At 40.7% G+C, this 23,423-nt stretch overlaps 1 protein-coding gene and 1 long non-coding RNA gene across 5 annotated transcripts in view; one reads left to right on the forward strand and one right to left on the reverse strand.

The window, feature by feature from the left end:
* INTS2 (integrator complex subunit 2) overlaps nt 1-23,423 on the reverse strand; it is a 63,591-nt gene that overhangs the window by 35,179 nt on the left and 4,989 nt on the right. For all 4 annotated transcript variants that reach the window (XM_001110216.4, XM_077970842.1, XM_015120023.3 and 1 more), the window contains exons 4-9: nt 22,586-22,688; nt 20,291-20,404; nt 13,003-13,133; nt 12,596-12,769; nt 7,889-8,115; nt 4,887-5,012 (exon numbers count right to left, since the gene is read on the reverse strand). In XM_001110216.4, the coding sequence (XP_001110216.1) occupies nt 4,887-5,012; nt 7,889-8,115; nt 12,596-12,769; nt 13,003-13,133; nt 20,291-20,404; nt 22,586-22,688 (875 nt within the window). The remainder of the gene's footprint in view (nt 1-4,886; nt 5,013-7,888; nt 8,116-12,595; nt 12,770-13,002; nt 13,134-20,290; nt 20,405-22,585; nt 22,689-23,423) is intronic.
* Nucleotides 1,692-4,053, forward strand: LOC144335492 (uncharacterized). The gene is made up of 2 exons (XR_013406374.1): nt 1,692-1,764; nt 3,318-4,053. It is a non-coding gene; the product is annotated as an uncharacterized LOC144335492 (long non-coding RNA).

The raw sequence follows: 23,423 nt of genomic DNA on the forward strand, positions 1-23,423 counted from the left end.
TTTTTTATATTTTTATTAGAGACGGGGTTTCACCATGTTGGCCAGGCTGGTCTCGAATTCCTGACCTTTAGGCGATCCACCCACCATGGCCTCCCAAAGTGCTGGGATTACAGGCGTGAGCCACTGTGCCTGGCCTATCTTAAGAACTTTTAAATATCTTTCTAAACATTAGTTCTTCTATCTATAAGTTATGGACAAAAATACCTTATGAGGCTGGGCAAAGTGGCTCTCGCCTGTAATCCCAGCAATTTGGGAGGCCAAGGCAGGAGGACAGCTTGAGCCCAGGAGTTCAAGACCAGCCTGAGCAACAAAGTGAGATCCCATCTCTACAAAAGAATTTAAAAATTAGACAGGCATGGTGGCACATGTTTGTAGTCCCAGCTACACGGGAGGCTGAGATGGGAGAATCTCTTGAGCCCAAGAGGCCGAGGTTGCGGCGAGCCCTGATCGTGCCACTGGACTCCAGCCGGCACAACAAAGCAAGATCCTATCTAAAAAAAAAAAAAATACTCTATAAGAGTAATGAGGATTTGAGATGTTTAGAAAGTACTTCAAGTAACGAAAAGAAAGAATTCATGTACCTAATTTTACACCATCCTGAAACTCCATTAAAACTACATTAAGGTTTTCTTAAAAGGCATAAACACATAAGATATTGAGGAGGGACAACACCACGAAATGCTGGAAGCTACAGAACATATAGATAAGTGGTAACTGACTTAGCAGACCTGAGGAAGCAAAATGTTAAACTAGTAGAAGAGAAAACCCATCCGTTTTACACCACAGAATTCCCAAAGGGCTCAAGCTACTCCAGGCAGTTCCGGGACCGAGAGTGAAGACAGACAAAAATTAAGAGGCTGACATTCTATAGTAGTAGGACTCCAAATCACCTCCTGCATCCTGCACAACTAGAAGAATACCCTTCCCTCAGTAGAGAGAAAACTGGAGATTTATTGTCTGGAGGTGGTAAAATCATGCATCTGAAATAAGGGAAACCAGGTATATCTGGAGCACCATTCTGAAAGTAACAGAATTAAGTAAATGATTATACTGCAGGCTGATACCTACCAACCCTTAACCCTTACTCTTTAACTCTATTTATGGGTTTCTGTATAGGCCTTCCCTCTCCAGGCCAGACAATAATCTTTAGAACTCTGATCAGACCAAGAGTTTCCCAAAGATCCACTTACGGGTCTTTTAGAACCTCCCATATTAGAGGTTCTAATATGCTTTTTCATTTCCTAGTCTTAAACATGAACAATCAGCTAGGCGCAGTGGCTCACACCTGTAATCCCAGCATTTTGGGAGGCCAAGGCAGGCAGATTACCTGAGGTCAGGAGTTTGAGACCAGCCTGACCAACATGGGGAAACCCCATCTCTACTGAGAATAACTTAGCTGGGCGTGGTAGCATATGCCTATAATCTTAGCTGGGCGTGGTAGCATATGCCTATAATCCCAGCTACTCGGGAGGCTGACGCAGGAGAATCACTTGAACCCGGGAGGCAGAGGTTGCGGTGAGCTGAGATCACGCCATTGCACTCCAGTCTGGCAGCCTGGGCAACAAGAGCGAAACTCCATCTCACTATATATATTATATATATGTGTGTGTGTGTGTGTGAACAAAATATATATATATGTGAATAAAATATGTGTGTATACATATATATATGAACAATCAATAAATATTGGCTGGGTACGGTGGCTCACACCTGTAGTTGCAGCATTTTGGGAGGCAAAGGCAGGAGGATCACCTTAGGCCAGGAGTTCAAGATCAGCCTGGGCAACAAAAGTGAGACCCCATCCCTACAAAAAACTTTTAAAAATAAGCCAGGTGTGGTGGCCCACACTAGCCACTTGGGAGTCTGAGGTAGGAGGACCCGTTGAGCCCAGAAGTTCAAAGCTGCAATCAGTTATGATTGTACCACTGCATTTGCCCTGGGCAACAGAGAGAGACCCATCTCTAAATAAATAAATAAATAAATAAAACAAAAGTTAAAATAATAATAAATATTAAGTATCTGAGAAAAGCATCTAAGTTAAAAAATAGAGACCAAAAAAAGGCAGGGAAAAAAGCAACCTAGAGAAAAGAAGCAATACAAATAATAAAATATCTTCAAAATCAGTATAACTAATATCAAAGAAATTATGCTATCATGAACCAATAGATACCATAAAGAAGAAATATTCAGAGAGCCAAAAAAAAAGTGCTCTTAGAAATTAAAGACTGAGTAGGAATTGAAGATAAAGTTAAAGACAAATCCTAAAAGGCAGAATGATTTCTATTTTTTTTTAAGCTCTTTCACCCAGGCTGTAGTGCTATGGCACAATCATAGCTCACTGTAACCTTGAACTCCTGGGTTCAAGTGATCCTTCTGCTTCAACCTCCCAAATAGCTGGGACTAAGGCATGTCCCATTACCCCTGGAGAATTTTTTTTTTTTAAAGACAGTGTCTTGCTATGTTGCCCAGGCTAGTCTCAAACTCATGGCCTGAAACAATCCTCCCACCTCAGCCTCTCAAAGCACTGGGTTTACAGGTGTGAGCTACTGCACCTGGCCTTAAAATGAGCAAGTTATTTTTAGAGTGCTGAACAGGTTCTAAAATTCTATTGTGGTGGTGGTTGCATAACTCTCTATATACACTAAAAACCACTCAATTGTACACTCTAAGTGGGTAAATCTTATGATATGTAAATTACATCTCAATAAAGCTGTTTTCTAAAAAGTAGAACAAGATGAGGGGAAGGAAAAGAGGAAAGGATAAGAAAATTCGACAATCATTTCAAATTCCAAATAAAAGGAGTTTTTAGACAGAGAACATGCAAGGAGAAAACATTACCAACAAATTAATTCAGGAAAATTTCCTAGAACTGAGGGACATGAGTTTCCAGGTTCAAAGTGCTTACTGAATGCCTAGGACAATAGTCAAAAAGAGACTCAGACTAAGGTATAACAACCAGAAATTTCAAAACCCTAGAGATAGAGAGCTAATCCTACAAGTTTCCATATTAAAAACAAATAAGCCACACAAAGGACCAGGAATCAGAATGTCAGACTTCCTAACAGAAGTTAGAAGACAAAGAAGCAACACCTTCAAGGTCCTGAAAGGAAATTATTCCCAAGTAAGAATTCCATACCCCATCAAACTATCAATCAGATGTTAAAGTAGGACAAAGATATTTTCAGAAATATCCAGTCTCAAAAAGAATTTACTTCACACATACTCATTCAGAAGAAGCAAAATGGCCAGGCACAGTGGCTGATGCCTGTAATCCCAGCACTTTGGGAGGCTGAGGCAGGTGGATCACCTGAGGTCAGGAGTTCGAGACCAGCCTAGCCAACATAGTGAAACCCATCTCTACTAAAAATACAAAAATTAGCTGGGAATGGTGGTGGTCGCCGGTAATCCCAGATACTCGGAGGCTAAAACAGGAGAATCACTTGAACCTGAGTGGCAGAGGTTGCAGTGAGCCGAGATCATGCCATTGTACTCCAATTGCATGAAAAGAGTGAAACTCATCTCAAAAACAAAAAAAAGCAGTAGCAGCAAAATGAGGAAGCAATGAAAAAAGATGATGACATGATCACAGCTCAAACAAATGAAAGGATAGGTTTTCTTTTTAATTTTTTTTTTTTAAACGAAGATAGGAGTCTCACTATGTTGCCCAGGCTGGCCTCAAACTTGTAGCCTCAAACAATCCTCCTGCTTCAACCTCCCGAGTAGCTGGGACTACAGATGTGAGCCACCATGCCCAGCTAAGCTGATGACATGAGATATAAGAAACAGGAGATCCAACAAAAGGAAAAGGAGAGACGAAGCAAGTCTCCAAAATGATGGTGAAGGTCAATCCCAGGATGAAAGCTTTGTACTAATAGGTTTAGCTGGTAACCATTCCAGATCAAAATGCTCCTGAAGAAATCTCCTCAAGAAGATGAAACTCATAGACTATCTAATGAGTCAAAACATCTGGACAGAAGATTTAGGCTGGCAGAGAGTTTAGGTTACATGAATGGGACATATAACACCAAGAAAGTTAAAAGCAAAAAACAAAAACACAGGATAAATATTAATCAAAAAAAAAAAAAACTTTCACAAAGCAGTAAAAAATAATCATATACTACATGGTTGAGTTCTCAATAGCGCTTATATAATCGTAACAACTATATATTGATCTAATCTAAATTATTATAACCATACTAGGAGAATGAGAGGATAGGAAGGATATGTATGGATGTGTTTAGGACAGGGAGAAAAAAGAGAACTAATTTCTCATATTTAATACTTGGAACTCAATAAAAAATACCTAAAAGCAAAAATCAAGGGGTATCAAATACAAACATGTTATTATAGATGTAGCAGTAAAACACAAAATAAACAGTTAAAAGAATTGAAAGACACTGCCTCTAAGAAAGGTGAAATAGGAAGGAGAGAAGGAAGGAAGGACTGCTATTAGCCTTAACAAATCTTGAAGAACTATTTTGACTCCTTTAAACAATGTACATATAAAACTTTAATAAAAGATAAATAAAATGAATCAGATGTTACTGATACCCTTATATTAAAAAAACACAAATAAGCTGGACCCAGTGGCATGTACCTGTAGTCCCAGCTACTTGGGAGGCTGAGTCAGGAGGATTACTTGAGGCCAGGAGTTCAAGGCTGCAGTGTGCTATGATCATACCCCTGAATAGCCACTGTACTCTAGCCTGGGCAACAAAGCAAGACCCCTTCTCTTAAAAATTGAAAAAAAAAAAAAAAAAAAAAAAACTACAACTGTCCATGCCTAGACCAGCTTTTGTAGAAAGCTCTTATCTAATGCTACACAATTTTACTGAGTAAATAAAACTAAACCTTGAGAAAATGGAGCAACTTATATAGTTAGGTACCTGACAAGCGTAGAAAAGGCCAGTAGCATACAAAAGGAAAGTGAAACAAAGCGAACCCCAGCTGGCGTAGCAGGAGGACGGCTCGTCATCAACTGCAATAATTGCTCAGCTTCTTCTTCAGTGGGTCTAAAAAGGAATACATCATTAGGCTTTACATTTTTAGTTGGGATGAAGAAGAAAAAGTCAATTTTTAACCTTTTAGATACAAATGTTAAACTTTATAACGATACCTTGCTATTTATAAAATCTTTAACATCTCAAGTTGTCAAATGCAAAACTGTTGAGAAATTACAACTACAGTGTTTTACTGTAGACACAAATACAAGTAGGTCCTCACTTTGCCCTGTGTCATAAAAATGACCATGCAAGCTGCAATCATGCAACATGATCTTAATAATCAATGGTAAAAAGTATGATTGTACTGTAGCCTTTAAAATTTTTGTCAAAACATTAAAAACTCTGTTGATTATAATGCATAAGGAATTTTTTTTTTTTTTTTTTTTTGAGACAAGGTCTTGCTCCGTCACCCAGGCTGGAGTGTAGTGGCAGGATCAGAGCTCACTTCAGCTTTGACCTCCCAGGCTCCGGTAATCCTCCCATGTCAGACTCTCACGTAGCTGGGACCACAGGTATGCGTCACCATGCCCAGCTTATTTTTTTTTTGGTAGAGACACGGTTTTGCCATGTTCCCCAGGCTGGTCTCAGACTCCTGGGATCAAAAAATCCACTTCCCACTTCCCTTGGTCTCCTAAAATGCTGGGATTACAGGTGTGAGTCACTGCATCTGGCCAGAAATTTTTTTTTTTAATAGTAAAACTAATATTTTTATAGTACTCTAATTGAAAATATTAGAAACACTAGGAATTAAAGTGTTTTCTTTCTTTTTTTTTTCTTTTGAGACGGAGTCTCACCCTGTCACCAAGGCTGGAGTGCAGTGGCACAATCTCGGTGCACTGCAACCTCCACCTCCTGAGTTCAAGCAATTCTCCTACCTCAGACTCCTGAGTAGCTGGGACTACAGGCACATGTCACCATTCCCAGCTAATTTTTGTATTTTTAGTAGAGAGAGGGTTTCACCATGTTGAACAGGTTGGCCTGCAACTCCTGACCTCACTGATCTGCAAGCCTCGGCCTCCCAGAATGCTGGGATTACAGGCGTGAGCTACCATGCCCGGCCTTAAAGTTTTTTATTTCTTCGTAAAGACTTTATCAAGAGTAGTTTAAACAGCCTTTGCCTCCTTTCTTTTTTTTTTTCTTTTCTTCGTGTTCTTTGTTTTTGTAGAGACGGAGTTTCACTTTTGTTGCCCAGGCCGGACTGCAATGTTGCAATCTCGGCTCACCACAACCACTGCCTCCTGGGTTCAAGTGAGTCTCCTGCCTCAGCCTCCCAAGTAGTTGGGATTACAGGCATGCGCCACCACGCCCAGCTAATTTTTGTATTTTTAGTAGAGATGGGGTTTCTCCATATTGGTCAGGCTGGTCTCGAACTCCCAACCTCAGGTGATCTGCCCGCCTCGGCCCCCCAAAGTGCTAGGATTACAGGTGTGAGCCACCATGCCCAGCCTATACTTTCATCTTTACTTGCCAATTGTCTCTTCCAATTATCTATTTTTGGAATATAATGTTCCAAAAACTGTTTCCATGTTTTGGAACATGAGTTTATTATGGAGAGAAAGGAAGCAGTACAGGTTGAGTAACCCCAAACCAAAAAATCCAAAATCTGAAATGCCCCCAAACTCCAAAACATTCTGAGTTGCCAACATGAGGTAATGAGCTCAAAGGAAATGCTCATTGGAGCACTAAGGATTTTGGATTTCTGAAATAGGGATGCTAAACCAGTAAATGTAATATAAACATTCCAAAATCCAAAAAGTTCTAAAATACCAAACGCTTCTGGTCTCAAGCATTTCAGATACGGGATATTCAACCTTTACAACTACCTCCTCTGCTATATGTACACGAATGAAATAACAGGTGTGCAGTAACCAGTTACCAACAAACTTTGAAAGAAGTGAGGCCACTGGTCACTAATCATGATGTACATCCGTTATTTACTTAGTGGTATGTGGCCTGAGGAGCTCACAATCCCTATACTTTATAAAATTATTTGGTTAATGTATCATGGCAACTGAAATGTCAACTGTGTTGAGAGACCAGCATTATTTAAATAAACTGGGGTAACTGAAACTCATGCATATTGGAGACATGCAAATGAAGACTATATGCACAATTATTAAGAATATTATTAAAAAGGATTTTGTATGGTGACTAAATAAGAAACATTGTACTGGCCATGTGTAGTGGCTCATGCCTGTAATCCCAGCACTTTGGGAGGCTGAGACAGATGGATCACCTGAGGTAAGGAGTTCGAGACAAGCCTGGCCAACATGGTGAAACCCCGTCTCTACTAAAAATACAAAAAAAATAAAAATAAAAAATTAGCCGGGTGTGGTAAGGCAGGAGAATCGCTTGAATCCAGGAGGCAGAGGTTGCAGTGAGCCAAGATTGCGCCACTGCACTCCAGCCTGGGCGACAGATGAAGATTCTATCTCAAAAAAAAAAAAGAAAAGAAAACAATGTACTTATTAATCACATCATATTAATTTTAAACAATTTATAATATCAACTGTAAAAGGAAACAAAGGAGAGATTTACTTCAACTAGTCAATGTTAAAAGATCACTCACAGATCATTCACTATGGTTTTGTCAAGCTGTGTTGAAATCACAGGTTTTTTTAAACTGTGATTGGAAATTGATAAACTGCTCTGGCTCCTCCCATATTTATTTATATAACTCTGTTTACAATCAGAACAAAATAGATGAATACATCTCTGCTAGGAATTCTTGGCCTTAGGATTTCATTATTCTTATAGGCCAGCCCACTACCTGAGTCCAACAGAAAACTTTAATCCTCTGAATAAAAGGCCTTTGGTTCACTTTCTTGAGAATAGGAACAAGAAAGTAAAATGACAAAAAGGTAAAATATCAAACTATTGAATACTTGAGTCCAGCGATCCCCATCAAAGCACAGTACAGACGTAAGAGTGCACTGGCTTTCACAACATGCTCTTCTTTCAGCCCCGAATACACAGACACATTGGGCTCCATGTCCACATCAGCTTCTTCCACAATTCGGGTGCTTCTTACTGTGGGAAGAATGCCCATCAACTCCAGAAGAAGCTGCCTTCTCATCTGCCAGAGGACAGAACTGCTGGTCTCTCTTTTTCTCTGTAAGAAATATGGATCACAAAAGGAAGAAAGCATGAAGCATTTACTAAACTAAAAGGGAGCTAAAACACAGCTCCCCACTTAAACACTTTCAAATTGGCCTATTTGAGGAGATTGTCATGACTACAGAATCTCATTTTAACCAATCAAGCAAACTCAAAATCCACTAGTTTGTCTGAAGAATGAATATTCACCCTAATTTGGATTGGTTGCAGAGGAAAGACTAAATTAGTGACAATTTGAATTGTGGAATATTATTTAAATGGTACTTTCAAATACATAAAGACTAACAAAGTGATATGTGGTATAGGAGAAAATGCTCAGATTTTGAAGACGTAAGTTCTTGGGGTTTAAATGCCAGCTCTACTATTAGATGATTATATATCTTTAGATACATTGGTTAACCTCTCTGAACCCCAATTTCCTTAATGACAAGGAAATATTTTATCAACAACATTTACCTTACAGAACTCCTATAATTAAGAGTTTACAATTATTGGCCTGATGCAGTGGTTCACACTTGTAATCCCAGCACTTTGGGAGGCCAAGGAGGGCAGATCACTTGAGATCAGGAGTTCGAGACCAGCCTGGCCAACATAGTGAAACCCCACCTCTACTAAAAATACAAAAATTAGCTGGGTGTGGTGGCGCATGCCTGTAATCCCAGCTACTCGGGAGGCTGAAGCACAAGAATCACAAGAATTGCTTGAACCCAGGAGGTGGAGGTTACAATGAGTCAAGATCACACCACTGTATTCCAGCCTGGGCAACAGAGTGATACTCCGTCTCAAAAAACAAGAGTTTACAATTCTATAACCCCTACAGTTCTTCAGGCAGGGACAAGGTCTTAGTCATCTCTTACTCTGCACAGTCTAACACTGTGCCTAACATACAGCAAGCACTCAAAGTCTGTTAAGTAGACGAATGAACAAAACTAATACATGTATGAAAGCAGTTCTAAACTATCCAGGGCTAGGCAAATGTTAATTATTATCTTTTGAGTGTTTCTAAGTAAAATATGATAGACCTGCTTTAATAATAACAGTAAGTTCAAAGAATAAAGGTTTATTGCATACAAAGGACAACTACAAACAAGATGAGCATGCCAAGTGCTTAATGCAGTACCTGACATATATGAAGCATCCAATAAATAAATGTTAACTTTGTTTTAAAAAGCAAAGCTTAAAATCAGTTTTCAAATGGGATATAAAGTAGAACTTGAATTTTTTTTTTTTTTTTTTTTTTTTTTTGAGACGGAGTCTGGCTCTGTCGCCCGGGCTAGAGTGCAGTGGCCGGATCTCAGCTCACTGCAAGCTCCGCCCCCCGGGTTTACGCCATTCTCCTGCCTCAGCCTCCCGAGTAGCTGGGACTACAGGCGCCCGCCGCCTCGCCCGGCTAGTTTTTTGTATTTTTTAGTAGAGACGGGGTTTCACCGTGTTCGCCAGGATGGTCTCGATCTCCTGACCTCGTGATCCGCCCGTCTCGGCCTCCCAAAGTGCTGGGATTACAGGCTTGAGCCACCGCGCCCGGCCGAACTTGAATATTTTAAAACACTGTGATTCAGTTGCTTAAAAAATAGACTACAGGATTTAAGCAGTACACATGTTGTCTAGCTAAGTGACCTCAACAAGTTAAATCACAATCTCTATTAGCTCCTTCATAGGAACTCTATTCACATAGTTAAAATAAATTCGTTTTTGAAAAATTAAAATATTTTGCAAGTTAAAAACTGCTGCAAAATACATGTGCATAAGCAGGTGAATGTATAAAACAAAATGTAGCATATACATACAATGAAATATGATTTTTCTTTTTTTTGAGACTGAGTCTTGCTCTGTCACCAGGCTAGAGTACAGTGGCGTGATCTTGGCTCACTGCAACCTCTGCCTCCCATGTTCAAGCGAATCTCCTGCCTCAGCCTCCCGAGTAGCTGGAACTACAGGTGCACACACCACACCCAGCTAATTTTTTTATTTTTAGTAGAGAGGGAGTTTCACCAGGTCGGCCAGGATGGTCTGGATCTCTTGACCTTGTGATCCACCCGCCTCAGCCTCCCAAAGTGCTGGGATTACAGGTGTAAGCCACCACGCTCAGCCCTTACTTTTTATTTTTACAGCTTTAGGGGGTACAAGTACAGTTTTGTTACACGAATTTATTGCATAGAAGTCTGGGCTGCTGGTGTAGCCATCACCCTGATAGTATACACTGTACCCAATACAGGTAACTTCTCAACCCTCACCCCCTCCCCACCCTCCCATCGTTTGGAGTCTATGATGTGTATTATCCTACTCTCTTTTGTCCATATGTACACATGATTAGCTCCCACTCATAAGTGAGAATATGCAATATTTGACTTCCTGTTTCTCCATTATTTCACTTAAGATAATGGCTTTGGCCGGGCGCGGTGGCTCAAGCCTGTAATCTCAGCACTTTGGGAGGCCGAGACAGGCGGATCATGAGGTCAGGAGATCAAGACCATCCTGGCTAACACGGTGAAACTCTGTCTCTACTAAAAAAATACAAAAAACTAGCCAGGCGAGGTAGCGGGCGCCTGTAGTCCCAGCTACTCAGGAGGCTGAGGCAGGAGAATGGCGTGAACCTGGGAGGCGGAGCTTGCAGTGAGCTGAGATCCGGTCACTGCACTCCAACCTGGGCAACAGAGCGAGACTCTGTCTCAAAAAAAAAAAAAAAAAAGATAATGGCCTCCAGTTCCATCCATGTTACTGTCAGACATGATTTCATTCTTTTTTATGGTTGAGTTGTATTCCATGGTGTGTGTGTGTGTGTGTATACGTGTGTGTGTGTGTATATGTGTATCTCTCTCTCTCTCTCTCTCACATTTTCTTTAAGCAACCATCCGTTGACAGATGCTTAGGTTGATTCCATAACACTGCTACTGTGAATAGTGCTGCGATAAACATCCAAGTGTAGGTATATTTTTTATATAATGATTTCTCTACCCAGCAGTAGGAATGCTGGACAGAATGGTAGTTCTGCTCTAAGTTCACAATGGAATATTATTCAGTCTTTAAAAAGGAAATCCTGACACATGTTACAACATAGATGAACCTTGAAAACATTATGCTAAGTGAAATAAGCAAGATACAAAAGGCAAAATATTGTGTAATTCCATTTACTTGAGGTAGCCAGAAAGGCCAAATTCATAGAGACAGAAAGTTGAATAGAGGTTACCAGAGGATGGGATGATAGGGGGAATGGGGAGTTATTTAATGGGTACAGAGTTTCTGTTTGGGATGATGAAAAAGGAAATGGGCCAGGCCCGGTGGCTCGTGCCTGTAATCCCAGCACTTTGGGACGCCCAGGTGGGTGGATCACCTGAGGTCAGGAGTTCTAGACCAGCCTGACCAACACGGCAAAACCCAGTCTCTACTCAAACTACAAAAAGTAGTCAAGCACGGTGGTGGGCGCCTGTAATCACAACTACGCAGGAGGCTGAGGCAGGAGAATCCTCGAACCCAGGAGGTGGAGCTTGCAGTGAGCCGAGATTGCGCCATTGTACTCCAGTCTGGGTGACAGAGTGAGACTCCGTCTCAAAAAAAAGAAAAACAGTTCTGGAAATGAAGAGTGGTAATGGTTGCACACTGTGAATATACTTAATGCCACTGAATTATATACCTAAAAATGATTAAACTGCAAAATTTTATGTTATGTATATTTTACCGTAATAAAAACATATATACACATACGTATTAAAATTTAAAAATATAATAACTTATTTTAGTGACCTAATGCACCAGTTCTCATGAGTCTGGCCCAGAACCCTGGAGTTTCCCAATATTCTTTCACTGGGTCCGGAAAGGTATTAATAATACTCAAGACATTATCTGTCTTTTACTTTCTCATTCACTCACAAGGGTACAGTGCAGTTTCCAAAGGCTTCTATCAAGCCAAACATTGAAGAGATTTGAAAAAAATATAATAAAATAAAACAATATCATTCTTTTCATTAAATTTTGTTTGGGAAAACACAGTTTTCATTTAAAATATGTTATGTTCACATTTAATAGGATTATTGTTGTTTGTTTTTGGTTTTTTTTTTTTAGAGATGAGGTCTCGCTATGTTGCCCAGGCTAAAGTACAGTGGCCAGTCACAGGCACAATTATCACACACTATACCCTAGAACCCTCTGACTCACGCAATCTTCCTGCTTCAGCCTCCTAAGTAGCTGGGATTATAGGCACATGCCAACACACCAGCTGTTGCTATTTTTAAATAACTAAATAAATATTTCGAATATTTAAGTGTTGATTTTTAATATGGTAAATATCAATAGAAAAAAGCCACATAAACAAAAGCTCTTTGGTATCCTTAGTGATTTTTTAAAATATAAGGAAGTCCCTGAAACTAGAAAGTGTGAGAACCACTTGCCTAATGACATCATTCAAAAAATGTTTCTTTCTCTCTTAGTAGCTGCTAAAATATTCTAATCCTTAGCCTATACAGAGATTTAACCCTCACCTGCTGTCCATTTCGGATAAAAGTTCCAAACCAAGTGCGGACCTTCGCATTTGTTCCAAGAAGCAAACCACTTACAAAACAAACCAAGTCACTCACTCCATCCTCACAAGCTTCATTTTTAGTATGATCCAATGTCAAAGCCACACCAAGGCCTGGCAAGTGACATTCCTCCACCTAGCACAGCAAAGAAAACAAACTGAATTCAGTATCATAAGCAAAAAGGGCAAGGATGCTTCCAAATCTAAAGTGTCTAAAGTTTAGAGGAAGAAATCCTACAAAACATAAAAATCCAGAGAGAAAGGTAACATATCCAGTATATAAATAAAATTCCCAACCTCTACAGGACTCTAAAACCATCTTGAGAAGAGTTCTTGGACCTTTGTCTAATAAAACACGGGATCGCTTACCACCATGCCTCGGACCTTGAGGGCCTGAGAAGGATTCATTTTACACAAGAAGCGTAAGGCATCTGTCCTGCGCCTTCCTCCAAGACTTTCTTCATCTTGTCGTTCTCCATTTTTTATCAGGCCCCTACAAACTAACATGATAGAAACCACTTTCTTCAGCCTTGAGAATTAATTGTTTATGACGATTTGACACGACAGAAGAAAAGGATCAGGGTATTTGAAAGCACAACAACAGAAATTGGCCAAAATGAAGCAAAAAATGAAAAGAGACTTAAAAAAGAACAGTAACCTCCAGGACAATATTACACACTCAAACACACTTGCAATTACGGTACCAGTGAGATAAAGTAGAAGACAAAAATACATTTGAGGGCCGGGGCAGTGGCTCACACCAATAATCCCAGCACTTTGGGAGGTAGAGGGGGCGGGTCACCTGAGGTCAGGAGTTCAAGACTAGCTTAGCCAACATGGTGAAACCCCATCTCTACTAAAAATACAAAAATTAGCTGGGAGTGGTGGCGGGCACCTGTAATCTGAGCTACTCAGGAAGCTAAGGAAGGAGAATCACTTGAACCAGGAGGTAGAGGTTGCAGTGAGCCCAGATTGCGTCATTACACTCCAGCCTGGGACGACAAGAGCAAAACTCCGTCTCAAATAAATACATTAATTAATTAATTTGAAGAAAGTTTCCCAAGTTGAATGAAAACTCTAAACCCAGTTCAATGAGCCCTAGGTGGGACAAATGCAAAGAAAATCATACCAAGAAACATCATACATCAACTTTCTGAAACCAGTAATAAAAAGAAAATCTTAAAAGTAACCAGGGCCAGGAACAGTGGCTCACGTCTGTAATCCCAGCACTTTGGCAGGCCGAGGTGGGTGGATCACGAGGTCAAGAGTTCGAGACCAGCCTGGCCAATATAGTGAAACCCCATCTCTACTTAAAATACAAAAATTAGCTGGGCGTGGTGATGCGCAGTCCCAGCTGTAGTCCTAGCTGCTCAGGAGGCTAAGGCAGGAGAATCACTTGAACCCAGGAGGTGGAAACTGCAGTGAGCTGAGATCACACCACTGCACTTCAGCCTGGGCAACACAGCAAGACTCCATCTCCAAAAAAAAGAAAAAGTAACTAGAGCAGAGGATGGGCGCATCACCTCAGGTCAGGAGTTCGAGATCAGCCTAGCCATCATAGTGAAACTCATCTCTATTAAAAATACAAAATTAGCCAGGCATGGGGGCACACGCCTATAGTCCCAGCTACCCAGGAGGCTGAGGAAGGAGAATCGCTTTAACCCCAGGGTGAGCAGAGGTTGCTGTGAGCCACACTTGTGCCACTGCCCTCCAGCCTGGGCAATAGAGCAAGACTCCGTCTCCCCCCAAAAAAAAAACAAAAAACAAAAAAGGAGCCAGAAGAAATTAAAAAAAAAAAAAAAAAAAAGTAGCCAGAGGGAAAAAGAAACTTTACAGAGGAATAAAGATAAAATTTACTGCAGAAAAGAGAATGACATCTTTGGTTTTTGTTTTTGTTTTTTCCTAGAAATGGGATCCTGCTTTCTTGCTTTGCCACCATACTAGTCTCAATCTCCTGGCTTCAAACAATCCTCCTGTTTTGGCCTCCCAAAGTACTGGGATTACAGGTGTGAGCCACACACCCGGTCAGAATGACATCTTTAAATAGCTAAAAGATGATGCCAACCTAAAATTTTATACCCTTTGAAAATATATTTTTCCAGACCAAAAAAGCTGGTAAAATTTGTTGCCAACAAACCCACACTACAAAAAATAAGGGAAATTCTTCAAGTTAAGGAGAAATTATATCAGACGGAAATGTGGAACTACGGAAAGGAATTAAGAGCACCAAAAATGGTAAATATGTGGATAAATAGTATTTTCCCGTATATTTTTAGTCTTTATAATTAACTGTTAAAGCAAAAGTAGTAACAATATGCTCTAAGGTTTATAATTCACGTAAAAGTAAAATCCATGACAACAACGGCACAAAGTACAAGAGGACAAAGAAAATAAATAGAAAACAAATAACAAGAAGATTCAAACCTAACCACTATAATAATCATATTTAAATGGTCTATGTATACAGTCTAAACACTCCAATTAAAAGACAAAGACTGTCACTAGATTTAAAAAAATCAAGACGAAATTATACCTGTCCACAAGAAATCCATCTTAAGATATGGATAGACTAAAGAGATGAAGAAATACATATATCACGGAAAAACTAATTATAAGAAAGATGACATGGCTGTATTATTTAGACAAAGTAGAGTTCAAAAGAAGGAATATTACCAAGAATAAAGAAGTCTATTTTGTCACGCCTGTAATCCCAGCACTTAGGGAGGCTGAGGCAGGCAGACCACTTTAGCCCAAGAGTCTGAGATCAGCATGGGTAATATGGCAAAACCCCATATCCACAAAAATACAAAAAAGTACCTGGGCACGCCAGGCGCAGTGGCTCACGCCTGTAATCCCAGCACTTTGGGAAGCCGAGGAGGCTGGATCATGAGGTCAGGAGATCGAGACCATCCTGGCTAACACGGTGAAACGCCGTCTCTACTAAAAATATAAAAAAATTAGCCGGGCGTGGTGGCGGGCACCTGTAGTCCCAGCTACTCGGGAGGCGGAGCTTGCAGTGAGCCGAGATCGCGCCACTGCACGCACACAGACTGGCCAACACAGCGAGACTCCGTCTCAAAAAAAAAAAAAAAATTAGCTGGGTGCAATGGTACGCGCTGGTAGTCCCAGCCACTCAAGAGGTTGAGGCGGAAGGATCACTTGAGCCTGGGATATCAATGCTGCAGTGAATCATGACTGCACCACTGCACATCAGCCTGTGTGACAGAGCGAGACACTATCTCAAAAAAAAAGCATATTTTGGAGGTTAAAAATCTCCACAAAGAGGCCAAGCACAGTGGCTCATACCTGTAATCCCAACAATCTGGGAGGCCGAGGCGGACAGATCACTTGAGGTCAGGAGTTCAAGACCAGCCTGGCCAAATATGGTGAAACCCCGTCTCTACTAAAAATACAAAAATTAGCCAGGCGTGATGGCTCACGCCTATAATCCCGGCACTTTGGGAGGCCAAGGTTCACAAGGTCAGGAGATCAAGACCATCCTGGCTAACACAGTGAAACCCCATCTCTACTAAAAATACAAAAAATTAGCCGGGCTTGGTGACACGTGCCTGTAGTCCCAGCTACTCGGGAGGCTGAGGCAGGAAAATCGCTTGAACCCGGGAAGCAGGTGTTGCAGTGAGCCAAGATTGCACCACGGCAATTCAGCATGGGCAACAGAGCAAGACTCCGTCTCAAAATAAATAAATAAATTAATTAATTAATTAATTAAAAAAAGCCAGGCGTGGTGGCGCATGCCTGTAATCCCAGGTACTTGGGAAGCTGATACAGGAGAATCGCTTAAACCGAGGAGGCAGAGAACCGAGATCACGTCACTTCACTCCAGCCTGGGAAATAGAGTGAAACTCTGTCTCCAAAAAAAAAAAAAAAAAACTGGGCACAGTGGTTCACATCTGTAATCCCAGCACTTTGGGAGGCCTAGGTGGGTGTATCACGAGGTCAGGAGATCGAGACCATCCTGGCTAATACACTGAAATCCTGCCTCTACTAAAAAAAAATACAAAAAATTAGCCGGGCAGGGTGGCCGGCGCCTGTAGTCCCAGCTACTCCGGAGGTTGAGGCAGAAGAATGGCATGAACCCTGGAGGCCGAGCTTGCAGTGAGCCGAGATCGCGCCACTGCACTCCAGCCTAGGCGACAGAGCAAGACTCTGTCTCAAGAAAAAAAAAAAAAGAAAAAAATCGTATATGACACAAACAAATGGGAAAACATTCCAAGTTCATGGATTGGAAGAATCGGTATCTTTAAAATGGCCATATTGCCCAAAGCAATCTACAGATTCAACACTCTTCATATCAAACTACCAACATGATTTTCCACAAAATTAGAAAAAACTATCCTAAAGTTCATATAGCAAAAAAGAGCCTGAATAGCCAAAGCGACCCTAACAAAAAAAAAACAAAGCCAGAAGCATCACATTACCTAACTTCAAACTATACTACAGGGCTGCAGTAAACAAAACAACATGGCACTAGTATAAAAACAGACACACAGGCTGGGCACAGTGGCTGACGCCTGTTATCTCAGCACTTTGGTAGGCCAAGGCAGGCGGATAACGAGGTCAGGAGATCGAGACCATCCTGGCTAACACAGTGAAACCCTGTCTCTATTAAAAATACAAAAAATTAGCCAGGTGTGGTGGTAGGCACCTTTAGTCCCAGCTACTCAGGAGGCTGAGGCAGGAGAATGGCGTGAACCTGGCAGGCAGAGCTGCAGTGAGCCAAGATCGCACCCCTGCACTCCAGTCTGAGCAACAGAGTGAGACTCCATCTCAAAAAAGAAAAAAATAATAAAAATAAAAATAAAAAAATAAAAACAGACACACAGACCAATGCAACAGAATAGAGAACCCAGAAATAAAGCCACACACCTACAATCATCTGATCTTCAACAAAGTTGACAAAAATAAGCGACAGGGAAAGGACTCCCTATTTAACAAATGGTGTTGGGATAGCTGGCGAGCCATATGCAGAAGAATGAAACTAGACCCCTATCTTTTATCATATACAAAAATTAACTCAAGTTGGATTAAAGATTTAGATGTAAAACCTCAAACGATAAAAATCCTAGAAGAAAAGCTAGGAAATACCATTCTGGACACTGGCCTTGGCAAAGAATCTGTAACTAAGTCCTCAAAAGCAATTGCAATGAAAACAAAAATTGACAAGTGTGACTTATTTAAATTAAAGATATTCTGCTCGCAAAAGAAACTATCAACAGAGCAAACAATCTACAGAATGGGAGAAAATATTCACAAAAATGCATCTGACAAAGGCCTAACATACAGAACCTATAAGGACATAAACAATTCAACAAGCAAAACACCACCCCATTAAAAGTGAGGAAAGGACATTAACAGATATTTCTCAAAAGAAGGCATACAAGCAACCAAAAAACATGAAAAAAATGCTGCATATCACTAATCATCAGAGAAACACAAGTCAAAACCATCATGAAATGCCATCTCACACCAGTGACAATGGCTATAAAAAAGTCAAAAAATAATAGGTGCTAGCGAGGCTGTGGAGAAAAGAGAAGACTTACACATTGTTGGTGGGAATGTAAATTAGTTCAGCCACTGTGGAAAGCAGTTTGGAGTTTTCTCGAAGAACTTAAAACAGAACTACCATTCGACCCAGCAATCTCACTGCTGGATATATACTCAAAGGACAACAAATTGTTCTACCAAAGACACATGCGCTTGTATGTTCACCCCAATACTATTCACAATAGCAAAGACATGGAATCAACCTAGGTGCCCATCAACAATGGATTAAATAAAATGCACATATATACCATGCAATACTATGCAGCCATTAAAAAGAATGAAATCATGTCCTTTGCAGCAACAAGGATAAAACTGGAAGCCATCCCATCCTAAGCAAATTAACACAGAAACAGAAAACCAAATACCACATGTTCTCACTATAAGTGGGAGCTAAACACTGGGTACATATGGACATAAAGATGGGAACAATGGATACTGGTGGGGAGGAAGAAAGGGGACAAGGGCTGAGAAACTACCTATTAGGTACTATGCTCATAACCTGGGTGACGGGATCATTCAAACCCCAAACCTCAGTATCATACAATATACCCATGTAACAAACCTGCACATGTACCCCCATGAATCTAAAGTAAAACTTAGAATTTTTTAGAAAAGAAAAATTAAAACAAAGGTGACAACAAATTGAATAATATGTAAATAATGTTTAGAAAGGGGGATATAACTATAAATGTGAAAACTAAGACGATCAAATTTGACTTGGGAAGAAAAGTATATTTTATAATGAAAAAAAGGCTCAATTCATCATAACGATATAATCATACTAAATGCATACAAACCTAACAGAAGAGCTTCGAAATACATGAAGAAAAAACTGACAGAACAAAAAGAAGAAATAGGCAAATCTATAATTATGTCCAGAGACATCAAAACTCCTCTCTCAGTAATTGATAGAATAAGTTGACAAAAAATCGGCAAGGACACAGTTTACAAAGAACTTTTACATATCATCTGATATTCAATAAATCTCTTAGAAAAGTCAGGGAACTATTACACTATCAAAAAAAAAATTAAATAGAGGTGAAAAAATTTAGTCGATTTTTCTCAATTTCTACTTTATACTTCTCTGCAAACTGACAGCAGTAAGGCTAAAATAGAAAGGTCTGATTCCTAGCATTTCTCATTATACATATCCCCTATTGCTCTCTTGATATTTCACAGATACATGTCTCTTCTTTGATCCCTGATTATAGATATTATATCTTCTAGTTCCTTGGGTTGTTTTTTTTTATTTTTAAGACGGAGTCTCGCTCTGTCGCCCAGGCTGGAGTGCAGTGGCACGATCTCAGCTCACTGCAACCTCTGCCTCCCGGGTTCACACCATTCTCCTGCCTCAGCCTCCCGAGTAGCTGGGACTACAGGTGCCTGCCACCATGCCCAGCTAATTTTTTGCATTTTTTTTCAGTAGAGACAGGGTTTCATCGTGTTAGCCAGGATGGTCTCGGTCTCCTGACCTTGTGATCTACCCGCCTCGGCCTCCCAAAGCGCTGGGATTACAGGCGCGAGCCACCATGCCCGACCCTGTTCCTTGGTATTTTTTATTGTGGTATTACAGCATTGGTGACTAATGGCATAAAAAATTTTTCTTTGCTACACTGTTTTTCTTTTTTTTTTTTGAGATGGAGTCTCGCTCTGTCACCCAGGCTGGAGTACAGTGGTGCAATCTCGGCTCACTGCAACCTCTACCTCCTGGGTTCCAGCGATTCTTCTGCCTCAGCCTCCCCAGTAGTAGCTGGGACTACAGGCGCCCACCACCACATCCGGCTAATTTTTGTATTTTTAGTAGAGATGGGGTTTCACCATATTGGCCAGGCTGGTCTCAAACTTCTGACCTTGTGATCTGCCCACCTCGGCCTCCCAAAGTGCTGGGATTACAGGCGTGAGCCACCAAGCCCAGCCTGATCTTTAAACTCAATAGTTTGTGAACTCGTTATTTCTTAATAAATACTAACAAACTTTCAAAAGATACAATCTCAAATAAAATCCCATTAATGTTTCTTCTTAGGTCAACAAAATAGGTCCTGTACATGTCCAAGCAAATCTTCTCAATATCCCATATTAGAACCATATTTACCTTCATTAAAACTATCAGGAACATTGGCCACCAAGAGACACAAGAACCAGGCACCATTTCTAACATGCAGCAAAGCTTCAGCTACATCAACTATAGGGAGCAAGGAAGGGAGCTCTACAAGAAAACAAAGTTAGCGTTAGTCTTTGTTAACAGGTGCACTCCACCACACTCAGCTAATATTTTTTTTATTTTTTTGTAGAGACTGAATCTCACTGTGCTGCCCATGTGGGTCTCAAACTTTGGCCTTGAGCGATCCTCCACCTTCAGCCTCCCAAAGTGCTAAGATTACAGGCATAAGCCACCATGCCTGGCCCCAGTGTTAGAGTGATATTTCTTTTTTTTCTTCTTTGAGACAGGGTCTTGCTCTGTTGCCCAGGCTAGAGTGCAGTGGTGTGATTATAGCTCACTACAGCCTCAACCTCCTGGGCTCAAGCAATCCTCCTGCCTCAGCCTCCTAAAATCCTAGAATTACAGGCATGAGCCACCATGCCCAGACAAGAGTGACATTTCATTGTATTATTAAATATCTTTTGACATTTCACAAATGTCATCTAAAATAAAGTACCTTCTTCTCATAGTCTAGAACTAAGCTGTCCAGTAGGACACCCACTAGCAACATAATGATACTTAAATTAAAAACAGTTCGGTTCCTCAATCACACTAGCCACATTTCAAGTAATCCATAGCCACAAAGAACACTGGACAGCACAGCATAGAACGGTACAGGAAATTTTATTTTATAGAACTGGTCTAAAGAGTTATTTTCATGAAAATCTTAATTTACTTTTTTTTTTTTTGCAACGAAGTCTTGCTCTTGTCCCCCAGGCTGGAGTGCAATGGCACAATCTCGGCTCACTGCCACCTCCGCCTCTGTAGTTCAAGTGATCCTCCTGCCTCAGCCTCCCGAGTAGCTGCGATTACAGGTGCCTGCCACCACACCTGGCTAATTTTTGTATTTTTAGTAGAGATGGGGTTTCACCCTGTTGACCAGGCTGGTCTCGAACTCCTAACCTCAGATGATCCGCCTGCCTCGGCCTCCCAAAGTGCTGGGATTACAGGTGTGAGCCACCACACCCAGCCTCTTTTTTTTTTTTTAAGAAAAGGTCTCAGCCAGGTGCAGTGGCTTATGCCTATAATCCCAGCTTTGGGAAGCTGAGGCGGGCAGATCACAAGGTTAAGAATTTGAGACCAGCCTGGCCAACATGGTGAAACCTTGTCACTAATGAAAATACAAAATTGGCTGGACATGGTGGCGTATGCCTGTAATCCCAGCTACTCAGGAGGCTGAGGCAGGAGAATCACTTGAACCCCAGAGGCAGAGGTTGCAGTGAGCTAAGACCACATCACTGCACTCCAGCCTGGGTGACAGAGTGAGACTCCATCTCAAAAAAAAAGACAAGGTCTCAGTCTGGACAGAGTGCAATGGCACAATCATGGCTCACTACAGCCTCAATCTCCCAGGCTCAAGCCATCCTCCTGCCTCAGCTTCCCATACAGCTGGGACTACAGGTATACACCACCACACCAGGCTAATTTTTTTCATTTTTGTAGAGACAAGGTCTCACTATGTTGCCCAGGCTGGTCTTGAACTCCTGAGCTCAAGTGATCCTCCTGCTTTGGCCTCCCAAAGTGCTGGGATTACAGGCACGAGCGACAGCCTTCTTTACATTTTTCTGTCCTCTTTTATTTCTATCATTCACAACTATTATATAGAATCTGGAAAATACAAAAAGGTACACCGAAGAAAATTAAAATCTGCTCTAATCCCATCATTCAAAGTTAATATAAAATGTTTTCACAGGCCTGTAGTCCCAGTTATTCAGAAGGCTGAAGTGGGAGGATCCCTTGAGTCCGGGAATTCAAGGCTGCAGTGGGCTACGATCCTGCCACCGTACTCCAGCCTGAGCAACAGAGCAAAACTCTGTCTCTAAAAAAAAACAAGTATTTTATTTTAATTCACCAAGGGTATTGTTCTTGCTTTAACTTTTAACAAAACTGGGATTATATTCTACTTAACACTTTGCCCTTTGCTTTTCTCACTTAACATATTGTAAATATTTTCCAAAATCATTTAAAATCATTAAATCAAAGATACCATGTTAATGTTTGCATGTCACACTATGAAAATAATATAATTTACTTAATCATTGTCTATTAGTCACTTTTGACTTAAACTCATATAAGGTATTTGTTATATAATCCCTAAAATAACATAGCATACCAGGCTAAGAAGTTACACAGTACCATTTAACAAGAAACTATATATGAAATGCATCTTAGCACTCAGTACAGTACCTGCTTGTAAAATACAAAGTACATCTGCAGCTTCCTCCAAATAAACTGGACTCTCAAAAAGTTCAGAAGACTTGAAAAAAAATTCTCCATTGGACTCAGACACCTTAAAAAAGAAAAAATATATATATAAACTTTATTAATTTCAGATAATTAAATCCCTATTTTTATAATTATTTCTTGAACTCACAGATTATCTCTTAATGTATCACTAATATACCACAGCAGAATATGAAGTATTCAATCAATTTCAACCAATTTAACCACACACAGCAGTCATGTTAATTATTATTCATATATAGCAATATCAATTTCAAGAACTAATTTCTGTCTAAATATTTGGAGACAACTGGAATTAAAGGATAAGGCAAGCCAAAGAAATGAACTACAAATGCAGCCTACATAAACTGCTTTAAAAAAGCCAAAAACAGTCAACCTAAAGCAGTTTAACAAATATAAATTCATGGCCAGGTGTGGTGGCTCACGCTTGTAACCCCAGCACTTTGGGAGGCCAAGATGGGTGGATCAGCTGAGGTCAGGAGTTCGAGGCCAGCCTGGTCAACACGGTGAAACCCTGTCTCTACTAAAAATACAAAAATTAGGCCAGGCGCAGTGGCTCACGCCTGTAATCCTAGCACTTTGGGAGGCCAAGGCGGGCAGATCACAAGGTCAGGAGATCGAGACCATCCTGGCTAATACAGTGAAACCCTGTCTCTACTAAAAATACAAAAAAATATCCGGGCGTGGTGGCGGGTACCTGTAGTCCCAGCTACTTGGGAGGTTGAGGCAGGAGAATCGCTTGAACCCGGGAGGTGGAGGTTGCAGTGAGTAAGATCACGCC

The sequence above is a fragment of the Macaca mulatta genome, chromosome 16 (assembly GCF_049350105.2).
Source record: "Macaca mulatta isolate MMU2019108-1 chromosome 16, T2T-MMU8v2.0, whole genome shotgun sequence".
Taxonomy (NCBI): domain Eukaryota; kingdom Metazoa; phylum Chordata; class Mammalia; order Primates; family Cercopithecidae; genus Macaca; species Macaca mulatta.